Source organism: Cucurbita maxima, unplaced genomic scaffold (genome assembly GCF_002738345.1).
Source record: "Cucurbita maxima cultivar Rimu unplaced genomic scaffold, Cmax_1.0 Cma_Scf00004, whole genome shotgun sequence".
In the NCBI taxonomy this organism is placed as follows: Eukaryota; Viridiplantae; Streptophyta; class Magnoliopsida; order Cucurbitales; family Cucurbitaceae; genus Cucurbita; species Cucurbita maxima.
Genome location: NW_019272020.1, coordinates 5,041,520 through 5,055,932, shown reverse-complemented (window position 1 = coordinate 5,055,932; position 14,413 = coordinate 5,041,520). Strand labels below are relative to the sequence as shown.

General features: G+C 36.3%; 3 protein-coding genes across 3 annotated transcripts; 2 read left to right on the top strand and 1 right to left on the bottom strand.

The window, feature by feature from the left end:
• Positions 1–180: 180 nt before the first annotated feature.
• On the top strand, positions 181–1,019 carry LOC111478316 (glutathione S-transferase U8-like). The gene is made up of 2 exons (XM_023122514.1): positions 181–552; positions 623–1,019. The coding sequence occupies exons 1-2, from the start codon at positions 238–240 to the stop codon at positions 959–961; spliced, it is 654 nt and encodes a 217-aa protein (XP_022978282.1). The 5' UTR covers positions 181–237; the 3' UTR covers positions 962–1,019.
• Positions 1,020–7,527: 6,508 nt separating this feature from the next.
• Positions 7,528–9,833, top strand: LOC111478259. Its single transcript, XM_023122437.1, has 5 exons — positions 7,528–8,211; positions 8,301–8,606; positions 8,694–9,039; positions 9,127–9,264; positions 9,364–9,833. Exons 1-5 carry the CDS (start codon positions 7,915–7,917, stop codon positions 9,453–9,455), a joined length of 1,179 nt encoding a protein of 392 aa, XP_022978205.1. The 5' UTR covers positions 7,528–7,914; the 3' UTR covers positions 9,456–9,833.
• A 2,906-nt stretch (positions 9,834–12,739) lies between these two features.
• Positions 12,740–13,370, bottom strand: LOC111478338 (copper transporter 2-like). Its single transcript, XM_023122545.1, has one exon. The coding sequence runs from the start codon at positions 13,245–13,247 to the stop codon at positions 12,837–12,839; it is 411 nt and encodes a 136-aa protein (XP_022978313.1). The 5' UTR covers positions 13,248–13,370; the 3' UTR covers positions 12,740–12,836.
• Positions 13,371–14,413: the final 1,043 nt, after the last annotated feature.

The following is a 14,413-nucleotide window of genomic DNA, read 5'->3' as shown; positions in this document are numbered from 1 at the left end:
GAGTCAATGATCACGACCATTGAAATGGCAAGAACTCACTACCCCGACCGCGACAATCCCATAGCGGCTGCCGGCGACTATTTCACCGCTTACGTAACGGCTGACGGCACCCATAACCTCCGCCCCAAGAAACCGAAACAAATCTTGACTTTTGGCATTATACTAATGTATATTCTTCACAATATTTAAATTAAACCGCTCCAATCGAAACAGGCACGAAATTGCAAGAACAAAGAAATGGCAGAACAGCTTCAAGTGTTCGGTTTCTGGGAAAGTGCCTTCAGTCGCAGAGTGGAGCTAGCTCTCAAACTCAAAGGCATCGAATACCAATACTTCGAGGAAGATTTGCCCCACAACAAGAGCCATTTGCTTCTCCAATACAACCCAATTCACAAAAAGGTCCCTGTTCTTGTCCACAATGGAAAACCCATTTCAGAGTCTCTTGTAATCCTCGAGTACATCGATGAAAATTGGAAAACAAACCCATTATTGCCTCAACATCCCCATGACAGAGCTGTTGCCAGATTCTGGGCTAAGTTCATCGATGACAAGGTACGCAAATTCATCAGTTTTTGGGTAAATGGGTGTGAAATTTGAAGCTCTGTTTTGGGTTTTGAATCAGGTTGTGGTGGCGGTAGTGAAGGCTGCTGGAAGCAAAGGAGAAGAGAGAGAGAAGGCTGTGGAGGAGGCAGGGGAGGCATTGGGAGCGCTTGAGAAAGAGCTTGGAAGCAGGACGTTGTTTGGAGGGGAGAGGGTTGGGTTTGTGGATGTTGTTGGGAGTGTGATCGTGGGATGGGTTCCTGCCATTGAAGAATGCTTTGGGTTTGAGGTGCTGAGAGTTAATAAGTTCCCTAATTTGATGAAATGGAGTGAAGAATTTGCTAAGCATGGCGTGGTGAAGGAGATTCTGCCTCCTAAACATGAGATTGTTGCATTTATGGAAGCTAATTGGAAATTTTGAAACTAAATGTTAGTCCTTTATATCAGTAATGAATTGAATGTTAGTCCTTTTTACACCCTTTGTTTCGGTTACGGTTAGGATCGATACCAATTGTTAGCTCTGATACTAATTGTTAGGATCGCTTAATAACTCATACACTCGATCAAGTTGAGCATAAAGAAAGAACAGTGAGAAAATACAGGAAGGAGTATTGGCTGAATATTTTATATCATGATTCTTAGAGAGAGAATACTGAGAATGAAAATGAGTGCATTGAGAAGGAGTACATTTTGAGAGCACGGCTTAATAAGTATATATATATATAGTTTTAATGTACTAAATATAGCTTCAAAGATTTAAACTAGATATAATTTAATAAATATATCTCTATCAAATCCTTACTAAATGTCTACTATATATCTATATCATCTTTACGAAATATCTTTTAAATATATCTATCCCAGATCTAGGCATTAGGCTCCATATACAACAGTTCCCTCGGACGTTGGATCTCACAATCTACCCTCTTCTTTGGGGCCAACGTCCTCGCTGTCTAGATACCATTTGTAACAATTCAAGCCCACTATCCCGACTTGGGTTGTTACAAATTGTATAAGAGCTAGGTTTTCGTACGGTACAAGTAACTGGTCGTAGTAGGGCTAGACTCTATCTATAGTAGAGTGTTTTAAGAACCTTGAGTGGAAACTCGAAAGGTAAATTCCATAGAGGACAATATCACTAGTGATGGGTTTAAGCTGTTAAAGATGATATTAGAGTTAGACATCGAACAGTATGACAACAAGAACATTAGGTTTACAAGAGAGTGGATTGTAAGATCTCATGTTAGTTGAAGAGAGAAACAAAACATTGCTTACACCTCGCCAGGCTTACTAGGGGAGACCTCGTCCACATTGGGCTACTTAATTTTGTTGTGAAAGTGGGCTTGTGCTTACATTGGAACAGAGCAAGATTATTATAAGGTGTGGAATTGGAATAGAAAGAGAGGAGGGTGGGGGGACAGATGGTCAAAGTTTTGGAATAAGAATATGCTAAAACACACCAATATCGACAGCTAAACGACACAACAACTAGCCCATCCCCAACCCTTTTCCCGCTAATCAAGCCACATGCTCCCTCCCACTTTTTCCTTTTTTTTTTTCATACTTCTTTAATCTCTTTCCGCTGTGTTTTTACCTTATACTCAACTGTTACAATCGCACTTTTTCTGACAACGGACTTTTACAAGTGTGCAACACTTACTTTCAATATCGAGCGGAGTCAAGCAATGTATGCTCAAGACTCTGACTCTGATTCCGTTTTGAGAATAAGGTTTTAGAAAATGAGGTAAAGAGATTTTCGAAAGAGAGATTGAAAATAACGTTATATGGCTATAAACAAAATAATAATAATAATAATAATAATACAACGAGTTAAATAACATATAACTCAGAGTACGAGTAATTGATGACTAGTTGCATGCTCCAATTATATGTTTTGGGGCATTTTAACCTTGGCGAACACTTAAGTATAGACACATCATGAAAGAGTAAAAACCAATCTAAGATGAAAGCATATGAAAGGGGTTTGGAGTAGCCATAGACAACATGTCCTAGACAAGCATGACTGAGACACCCAATATACAGTCATAAACAACACGTCTTGAACATGCATAACAGTAACATCGACAACCTTCTTCCATGGTCGAGCAGACTCTGTTGACGACCAAGATACATTCCCTAGTTTCCAATTTGAAAGAGGGGCGAAATAGAGGGGGGAAATTATATGGTTGATAGATGAATGTCATTTGGAAATGAAAGGGTGAGGGTTGGGGATTGCTAAGGGAAAGAGAGGCAAGGGAATTTTCGATTGGGGATTTTTGTCGAACACCTTTAGGGCAATCCCATAACCCACGTCTTTATTTCCACACTAGACCTAGACAACGTTAGCATTATCTTTTGTGTTTTTTACTCGTTATTTAAATTGGTTTAAGTCAGTCATTTCAAACAGATTCATAAGTGAGTTAGGTCGAACCTGCCGAAAAGACTATACTTTTGAACAATTATTTTGATTTCTCAAATATAACGTATAAAAACATGACCTAATCGAAACGAAGAACAAAGTTAGGCGTGGGAGGGCATCCCGACGCATGTGAAAGGGTGTGGATTTTAAGAAGTTATAAAGGAAAAGGAGAAGAAAAAAGAGAGAATATTTTGACATTACATGAAATCATTGGATAGGGAACCAAAATCCCATTCATTTGGTCCCAACAAAAAGATTTTCTTGCAATTATAAAGTGAACTTGAAAACAACATAAAGAGAATAGAAGCTGCTTTTAACTACCCAACCCAACCTCTCTCTCTTCTTTTTATTTATTTATTTATTTAATATCCACATACTTCTTTTCATACCGATTCTCGATTTAAGTACTTTTCAGTAGATAATATATTAATTATGATTGTCAGATTTCACATCGATTAGAAAGTGAAACAAAATATTATTTACAAAAGTATAGAAATCTCTTCATAATCGACACATTTTAAAATCGTGAAGCTAATGACTACTAGCAGTGAGTTTGAGCTATTACAAGCGGTATTAGAGTCGGGCACTGTACGATATGCTGGTGAAGACGTTGGGCCCCAAAGAATGGATTATGTGATATTGCATTAGTTTGAGAAAGAAACAAAACATTATTTATAAGAGTGTAGAAACCTTTGTCTAATAAACACGTTTTATAACTGTGAGGCTGACAACGATATGAAAGGGTCAAAGCATATATTTCTACTAACGGTGGGCTTGAATTGTTATAATTATTTTAAAGATCGATAATTCGATCTTCATATCTTATAAAATTGTTAGACTAATCTACTGGATTTAATTTTTTTTTTATTTTTACCTCAATAGGGTCAGTGAATTTTTTATTATTTAATAATTCTCAATATATAAATGATTATTTTTTAAATTTGAAGAATCTATTTTACACAAAATTTTATTTCATGTATAATAAAATTTTAAAATTTTAACTTTAATTGAGTTAATCTCAAAATTAAAATTGTACGAAAAATTTATTTAGACACTTTTATAAATTTAATAATTTAATAAACACATAAATATAAAATTTTAAATAATAAATAAATATTTTAAAGGTGAAGGGCTTATTTAACACATTATAAAAAAAATTAAGTTTTATTTTATTAATAAAATTGTGGATAAACTATTAATTTTATTCATAAACTTGGGATTCTGTGCCATTTAATTTAGCATATAATTTAAATAAATCTTAAATTAAGAGTTTTGTAGAGATAATTTTTATGAAATTGATTGATTAAACAATAATAACAAAGAATGCTAATAACAATAAATATTATATTTAATGAAAGTATAGGATTAAAATATTAGCCCAATGAAAATATAATTAAAAATTATTTAGTTTTATTTTTTAAACCCTAAAAAGTGGGGGAAAAAGCAGATATACATGAAAAAGAAATTATTATATCTAGCTAAGCTTGGACAATCTTAAGGCTCACTCAAAAACCCTAAATTATTACCTCTACCACCAATTTAGGGTTTCTCTCTCTCTCTCTCTCTCTCTCTCTCTCTCCTCCATGGTGGTGGCGGTGGAAAACAAAATTAACCCTCCGCCACCTGGACACCACTGCCTCTCCTCCGCCACCTGGACACCACTGCCTCTCCTCCGCCACTCACGGCCGCAATTCCGAAACTTAATTAACAGCTGGTTTACAAAATTTGAAATCAAATTAAATTAAATTGAAAAAAAATCACTGTTTATGATGAAGCCATTAATAATTATAATTATGTTGTTTTTGTAGCCCCCACCTTTAATTATATGACCTGGAAAATATTAAATAATTTTCATTAAATCTTTTATGTGTTTTTATAGAACGACAGCGTCAAACGTAAGCATCAAAAAAGAAAGAATTGACAACATAATTTGATGTAGGATTAACACACAACACAACATGCTGTCCCCTTTAAATCTCAATAATTACAAATTACATAAATCTAACATAATTAGGGGACAAATTAGAGATATAAATTTTGGTGGCATCCCATGATTATAGTAATTATTTGATTTTATAGATTATAAATTTTTCTTCTCACCCCCTTATCATTCAAACATGCTACCCATAATCATGGCCTCACATCACCATCCCGAGTGCAAGAATAAATGGGGGGCACGTTGTTGGTATGCTGCTCATTAATGTCTTTCCTTAATTTATTCATCATTTAAGTTACCAAAAACGACAGAACCAAAGCGGCTGTGACATTAATTTTCTTTTTTTTATAACATAAATCTGCATGCTCTGGTTTCCTCTTAGTCGGCCGCCGGCATCCTCTGTTTTATGGGCGGCGACGGCGGCGAAGTCATCCACAACACAAACAACTTAAAAATGGTTGACAATGTGAATGTCAAAGGAGAATATATAACTAAGTTGTTGACTTTTGACTTTGTTTTAAGTTCTATTAATATTTTTTTTTTATTGATAATAATATTAATAAATTAAATTAACGTAATATTAGCAGAGAGATAAAAATTGAAGCGGTAAAATATAAATAAAATCATAAATCTCTTTCGGTGCGGTTAAATGAGAAAAAAGAAAATCCAAAACCCTTTTTTTTTTGTTTTTTTTTTTTCTTCTGATTTTTATTAATTAGTAATTGATTTAATTACTTTTTGAAATCACTGGGTCGACCGGGACAGACTACAGAGACACGCAGAAAATCAGAGAGCACCATGCCGACCGGTCGGACCCACTTCGTCCTTTTCATTCAGTTCACGCGCCGAAATGGCGGTGGGAAACAATTTCAAACGACTGCGACCTTTAACCCCAGGTTCCCACGTCTTCGCCACGTCATCTACTTTATTTTCTTTTTTGTATTTTAAAAATCTTAATAATAGCTGTAATAATTTAATTCTCGGACGTCAGCATAATAATTCAAATTTAGTTGATGGATTAGTATTGGTGTCCACGACGGAGCCGATTATATTCCGCCGTCCCACGCCGGCTGTTTTCCCCCCACCTTAAGATTTCGTTTTTATTATTATTTTTTGTTGTTGTTATTTTTCTGGGTTAGTATGTGTGTAGTATTTATTTTTTTGTGATGACGTGGAGAACAAATAACTGTAGTGGGTTTGACCGGGGCAGGGGTAAAGTTGGGAAAGTAGAAAATATTTAAGTTGGTACAGAATTTTTTCAAGGGAATGCTGAGTACTACACGTGTCCTGTAATATTCATCATTTATTCATGATATTCATAAATTCTTTCCCGTGTAATTAATATGCCAACGTGGCTACTACTCTTTTTTACCCCCTTTTTCATTGTTTTTACTACGGTAATTTTTGAAGGGAGAAGAGGGGTTTTTTTTTAAAGTAATTTTATTTTATCTATTTAAATTTAAAATAGAGAAAAATGTGACGATTAAATATACAACAACAATTTTATATTAAATTTTAACTGTTTTTAATTTTTTTTGGTGTTTTTATCAAAATTTCTACTAATTTTAAAATAATTCTATAATTATGTATTCTTTATATTTTTTCTTTAAAAATATTTATTTGAAACGGATTACCATATTTGAAAATCTTTTTAAACTAAAAGTTTGTCAATAAAATTTTCTAAAAAATTTAAAAGTCAATTAATTAAACGCGTTTGTTTTAATTGAATTATATCACGTTCTTATCACTAGAACATAAACGCATTGCACGTTATATGGGGGCAAAAACGTCATTCTATACGTATACTTGAAACACATTTTGATACAAACACATTTTGCACGCTATATGGAGGCAAAAACGTCTTTCTATATGTATCTGAAACGTTATGCCGTTTACCCACTAATTTGACGGCTCCTTTATTAACTTTTGTTTAATTTTCTCGCATCCATTTTCTTATTACCTTCCATTTCTTGTATCTAAATTTTTGTATAATTAATTATTTTAGTTTATATGATTGATTTTTCATTAACTATCGGTAAGTAAACAAAATTCAAAAACAAATGTCAATACCAAACACATTAACGATACAAACCCACTAAAATCTTACTTAATCACTAAGTAATTTTTGTTATTATTAATATTTTGTAGAAAGAACATAATGGATGAGGATTATGTATATAAAGTTAAATTAAATATATGTTTAAATTATCTTATTAATTTAGAAGTCGCTGACTTAAAATGCGGTTTTGTTGGGGATATCCACTCTCTTCTACTAAACGCACCGTTCTGCTCTTTTTTTTTTAAAAAAAATAAAAATAAAAATAATAACAATTAATTATTAATTATTTTCTTACTATTATTGTTTATATATATTTTTTAAAAAAACCCGTAATAAGGAAGCTAGTCACATGGTGGAGCGAGTGGCATCCATTTGCTAGAGTGGGCCCCACAAAACTGCTTCTAAATGGACCATAACTTGCCCGGCCACGAAGGAAACCGTCGTCCCACTAACGCCAGCGAGTATCCACCACGCTCCATACAGACGCGCGTGAGGCCTCAGCCTCTGTTTTTATGAACTTTTCCACTTCCTCTGCTTTTAAAACGTATTCCGAGGAATTCCCTTCCGACCCTTCTTCTTCCTTCTTTGTTTCTCTCTGTATTTTCTGGCTTTTTCCGCTCCTTCTTATTGTTATGTTATATTCTCCTCTTCAAATACGGTCCCATCCCAGTCGCTCTCCTTCTCTCTGAATCACATCCAGTTCACTTTCCTTCTTTTGGGGCTCCAACCACTGTGAGCCCTTTAGCAATTCCGCCCCATTTCCTCTGTTTTGACTGGGGCCCTTTTGGCTTGGCTGGGCGCCACTCAACTTCCTTCAAACCCTATTCATACTCTCTCTGCTTCCTTCTTCTTGTTATTATTAAAACCTTAACCAAGCCGCAAAACATAATCCCAAATATACTCTCTGCTTTGAGTGCTCTCTCTTTCTTTTTGGTGGAGTTTTTTTTTTGGCTTTCTGAAATGGCTGATAGTTTAGACGATGGGGAGTTTTGGCTTCCTCCTAAGTTCCTTAACGACGACGACTTGTTCCTTGAGGGTAGTGATGTTAAGAATGGGAGAGCTGGGGTTGGGTTGTACCCTTTTGAGTTTCCTCTTGGATTGGGGGCTTTTGGGGTTACTTCTGATCTTAGTTCGCCGGTTGAATCTCTGGTTGGTTCCAGCGAAACAGAGAGTGACGAGGAGGAATACATCGCTGGATTGACCCATCAAATGGCGCGTTCCACTCTGGAAGATGGTTTTGGCCTCGACTACTCTCATGTATGTGTTGGATTATGTATTTGGTTTCTAAATTTCTCGTCCCCTGTTTTTGCTACTCTTTCTGATTTGTGGGTTTTCTTTTTTGACAGGGTTGGGGATTTTCTGGTTCACCACAGTCAACTCTGTGCTCTGTGGGAAGTGGGTGCGGCTGCAAACAGGGCTCTAGCAGGGGAAGTCCCAATGGCCATTTCCAAGCGTCTCATCCTCAACTCACTTTGGATCTACTCCACGCCGCTGCCGGTGAAGTCACGAAGATGCGCATGAATGAAGAATCATACGGTTTTATCAACACTAGTCGACCTCTCGCTCCACCTAGAAAGCCCGTTCCAGTCTCCGTTCCTCTCAAAAACCTCGAGGCCGACGCCGTAGTTTACCAACAGCTGCAGGCTTCCGAAGTAAGTACTACTAGTACAACGTTTGATTTCGTGGAGGTTTCATTCGTCTCTCTGCTTTGTCTCTTATGGGATTTTGTCTTTATACAGTTTCTGAATCTGAGACGACAACAGCTTATTCAGCAAATAAACACGGTGGCTCGTATGGGACAGACAAAATGCGCTGCTGGTCAATATCAGCCGCAAGTGCCGCAGAACAAGGGAAGAAATACTGAGTTCGTCAATGGCAGAAACTGTCGCTCTTCATCTGGCTTAACGATCCAAACGACTTGGGCTCCTCCTCCACGGAAACACTCTGTGAACCCCCCGCCGAACGGCTCCGTCATGAGAGCGGTGTTTCTCGGGGCTCCCGGCGGGAAAAGGGAATGCGCCGGTACAGGGGTGTTTTTGCCACGACAACAAAGTGGCACCGTCTCCGAAAATCGCAAGAAGCCAGGTCTTGTAACAACTCACTTTCCCATTGAATCCCAGATTCACCGAGTTCTTTTTCCCCATTTTAACATCAGATTATTTTCCTCCACAGCATGTTCGACTGTTCTTGTTCCTGCTAGAGTGATGCAGGCTCTAAATCTCAACTTAGACGACATGTACGTGCAGCGTGTCCAGCCCCAGCAGCTTCAATCCCGTCCCCCTCCAGTTTCCATCGCAGTTAAGAACAACGGTAAGAAAAAGGGTCATCTCTGAAAACCCTCATTTCTTCAAACCCCATTTTATTTTCACCATTTTTACTTATCTTGCTGTTTATTCTCCTTAATCTCAGATGTCACTGCGAGGCTTCGGAATGAGAGCCTCCGGGCGCCGGCGCCGGAAGTAAACCATGACATCCGGCTTCCACAGGAGTGGAGTTACTGAAGCGACAACACCTGGATTAGAATAAAAAGAGGGGGGGNGGGTAAGTAGAATCACTAACCGCTGTGTTAGATTAATTAGGGGGGGGGGGGATAGAGTATTTTGTTTAATAGGAAAAGGGTAAGACAGGAAAGCAAAGGCAAATTTAAAGGGGTTTTTGGTTAATTGGGATTAGGAGTAAGATTAGAAGAAATAAAGATGTGTTTAAGTTGGGTTTTTATTGTTGTTTTGATTATGTTGTTAAGTCTGCAAAAGAGAAGGGGGTTAATTAAGGATGGGTTGGTTTTGTTGATTTTGTGGAAGGGGCAGATTAGGAACTTTGTTTAGGATTCTAATTTGTCCAGTGGGGCCCTTGCACTAATTAAATAATATATTAACTAATTTTTACTTTCCCTTTTCTTTTTCTTTTTCTTTTTCTTTTTTGAAAAAATATATCTACAAGTTTAAAAAGCAGATAGGGGTATGATTTATGAATATAATTTAATCATTTTTTGTTTTATTTTATATATTCATCTTGATATAATGGTTTAAAACATGTCACATATTTCAATTCTTTTCCTATAAATTTTTGTACATTAATCAATAACCTAAGTAGAGATTATAATTTTTTAATAAATTTAATTATTTTTATTAATTATATTAATACTGTTAAGATAGTCGTTCTAAATGAATTTTTTTAATTCAAAATGGTTATTAGAACTCTAATAAAAAAAATGATTATTGTTGGTTTTCTATTTGGAAATAAATAAGTATTTAAGTAAAAAAATTAAGTTTATTTGGAATAAAATTTAAATATATAATTATAATATTAATTAATTTTCTAAAAAATTTAAACATTTACAAAGACTTTCAAGCATAGGAAACCTTGTAATTTAACTTAGGTTTTATAAACAATAGAAATTAGTTGATTAGAGATTAATCTTTGACTGATGAAAGTTTGATTTGACTAAATTAATAATTTTTATTATTAAATTTTGAGTGAGTTGGAAGTAGTATTTAAAAAAAAAAAATCAACGCCTAAAATTAATATTTAAATTATTCTTCGTTAGAAAAAAAAAAAAAAAAAAAAAAAAAAGCTATGAATTTTAATATTTTTAATCATAAAAAAAATTAAATAAAAATGGAGCCGAATTCTTTGATTTCGTCTGGGAAGGGACAGAATAAATTGCCTTTTTCTTGCCCCGAGAAGATTTGTGTTCCTTTTTAACTCAATTCATTTTCCATTTTTTTTTATTTTTGTATTTTCGCCCTAAAATGATACTAAAATACATTAATTAAAATAATCTCGTAAAATAAAAACATTAAATATTTATTTAAAATTGGAAATTAATTATTAAATATATATATATATAAAAAACTAAATAATTGAGAACAATTGGATTTTTATTTTATTTTTATTTTTTAAAAAAAAGTTGAAGAAATAGGAATTTAGGGTTATTAGATGCGTCATTATTATGTTTCTATGAAAAGCAAGTGGTGGCCATGTGAAGTTTTCATTGACACTACACCCTTTTTGCTTTTTATTGATTTATTTTTATTTTTATTTTTATTTATGGACAGAAAATATCTTCCCAATATTAATCATGTATTCAAAATAAATACAAATTCCTTTATCAATTATGTTTTAACATTATACTTAGATTACAAGGGAAAGGACACGGCGCGCGCTCACTGCCGCTCTTCGCGTGCCACGTTTAGGGTTTGTTAGTGCGTGCGTGCGTGCGTGCGGGCATGCCGGGGCGGGGCGCCTCACACAACGCCACACAAGCACCACTCCACTCCCCACTTTGCGGTGAACCAAGTCGCTTTCATCACGATTCTCCTGCCCTCCTCGCCTGTCTTTGATGTTGATTCCTTCTCCACTTAACATCCTTTTTGTTCCCTTCTTCCCATTTTCCTCATTTTAATTACAACTATGACCCATTCATGCTTCCATATCCCTTCACCAAATCTTGCCTCACATGACCACCTATAAATAATTCATGGAGTTGTCACATATTTGTCGGCCACACATACCCCGCCATTACTCCGATTGTAATCGAATTTGGGTCGACTCTACGTGAAAGTAAAGTGGTGGAAGTTTGATCCACCACTTCTATCATATATATATATATAGAAGCCAATAATATTTATGGGTTTGATGTAATTAAGTAGAAGAATCATTTGTGCTTCCATTTAGCGCAAGACCGAGTCTTGTTAGGTTGCTATGACGATCATCACATGCATCACCATGCCATGTGAGTTGTTACGTTAAGATTATCTTGATACTTAATTTTAAATATGCTTCATAATTGGATCAAATTTTAAAGAAAAAAAAAAGTAAGGTCTTAAAATTTATGAACAAACCTCAACTACTCCAAACTTGTATTGATGGTTATATGATGGCATATGCTCATCCTATTCAACTAGTTGTTGAACTAACTTCCACAAAAGCAATTGTGAATATAGCAAATCGGTAATATAATTTATTTAAGATAATTATTTTAAAATATTGATTATATTTTTTAAATGTAACATAAACATTTATTAAACCTCCAGATGATGCATATGACAAGTTGTAGTAGTCCCCTCACAAGTATTGCATCATCTCGTGTTTGAGTTGTGGGTCATGCATACCTTTCTGTGTTCATAATCTCCAACTTACAAGGAATAATGTCCCATATCATACTTAGCTATTCAAACCTATGCATTTCAACTTGGAAAATGACTCAATTTATGAGTTCTAAACACCATCCTAAACCGCAGAATGATCGTCAATGTGATATCTCAAATCAGGTGGAGAGGGGAATAAATCATTCTTTATAGGGGTGGAAAACACTTACTAGCGGTGGACTTGGGCTATTACAAATGATATAAGAGTCAGATACCGGGCGGCGTGCCACAAGAACGTTGGACCCTGAACGGGTGGATTGTGAGATCCCACATCGATTAGAGAAGGGAACGAGTGCCAGCGTCCATCGATTGGAGAGGGAAACGAGTGTCAGCGAGAACGTTAGCCCTCGGAAGAGGGTGGATTATGAGATTCTACATCGGTTGAAGAGAGGAATAAAGTATTGGAAATCCCTCCCTAGCAGATGCGTTTTAAAACAAAGCTAAAAGTGGACCATATGACTCTGTAAATTTTGGTATCTTTTTGTTGGTGTTGTCGCTGTAGACTTGGGCTTTTGAATTTTTGCATCTCATCCAAAATGAACAATGCTAGGTAGATGCCTTAACCTTTTCCCAATCAAGTGGTGCTCTACGCCAACTTGAAAAAGTTGTTCATTTTCAGATTAACATCAACCAACTAGAATTAACCAAAGTTTCATTTCACATATTGATTGATTATACGATCAGCATAAAGGAAATGAATAAAAACAAGCATTTCAAGAACACTACAATCACTCAAACTTCATTACAATCAGTCCTCTTTCCAGCAGTAAGAGCACGAAGTTTGACAACAAAATATCCAAGACTATGCCCTGCCACAGCCGCTATAAACATCCCAACGTTGAAGGACATAACAGCCAACATGACAAGATAAGCCAACCCCGTCCTGAAAGCATAGACGAGGGCCTGAATGGAGGCGCTGCCAACGGGGCTCTTGGGAAGCTTGGTTGGCGGCGTGCGGCTCAAGAACTCGATGACGAAGGCGAGCAGGAAGATGAAGAAGAAGGCCAGTATGTACATGCCAACACTCTGTTTAGGCCACCCTGAAAATAGAACCACAGCATCTTTGCCCCAGTAGAAGCTCATCTGCATCATTGGAGTGCCTCTGCCATCCATGGCTGGAGGAGACATGGGCATAGATTCCATTTCTCAACGTTCTCAACCTGAGAGAGAGATGGGATTTTGCTTCTTAGTGTATATATATATATAACAATGGAGATGAGAGACAGGGCTCAGCCAAACTGGCGACGTTTAATTAGCAGCAGTTTAACGTTGTGATTAGCTAAAAGTTAACTTTAAGTCATTAGGTTGTCCGCCCAAACATTGATGGGGTTTCTTTTGTTTTGTTGGGTAGAGTTCGTTTGATTCTCAACTTTCTTCGGCTTTTGTGATGGGAACGAAGTATTCGAGTGTGAAAACTTATTCCTAACAGACAAACGCGTTTTTAAAATATTTAGAGAAAGCCTAGAAGGGAAACCTGAAAAAGGACACTCCTAGCTTGCACTGTTACAAATGGTATTAGAGTTAGTCACTCGGTGGTATGCCAGCAAGGACATTAGGCCCCCCAACGGAGTGGATTGTGAGATCTCACATTGATTAGAGAGGGGAACAGAAGCATTTCTTAGAAGGTTGTGAAAACTTTTCTTAGCCAACCCGTTTTAAAACCTTAAGGGAAACTCAAAAAGGAAATCCTCTTCTTTCTGGCTCTTTAAATCACACTAATCTTATTTGTGTGGTGCTATACCTAGCACGCTCCAATACTTAAGTTAATACTTAGTTGAGGTGGCTCCAATACTTAAATTAATAGTTGGTCGAAATGGTGTCCTCTTGGATGGTGTTGGTTCCTCTATTTATATTAGCCTCATCTGAAACATCCTCGAGGTGTTCGTGAATGAGATGTCGATGTAGGTTTGACAACCTGTGAATCGAACTCAAGACATCTATACCTCCTTCCATGTAATAGAAAACATCGTTAGTTTGGGCGTTCTGGTTTTAAAAGACATTCGTTTTATCTCCTAGATGTCTCGACTCAACAAAGCTCATAGAAAAATTAGGTCCATATAAAAATCTGAGATATTGACATGTTTTAGGAGGAGGTTTCCATATAAGCTCGATCAATTAGGTCCAATTTGCAAAAGGTTAACGGGCTGGGTTGGTGCGGACAGCCCAAACTCCAAGAAGCTGGGCTGGGCTGCCTCCATTGCGCAGGAAGTCGCGAGAAGCTCCTCGATGATTCTGGGTTCGAAGCCATGGCCATGCAGGGGAGGAAGGTAGGAGAAGGCAGTGGAAGGATGAAGAACACTGCCAGCAAT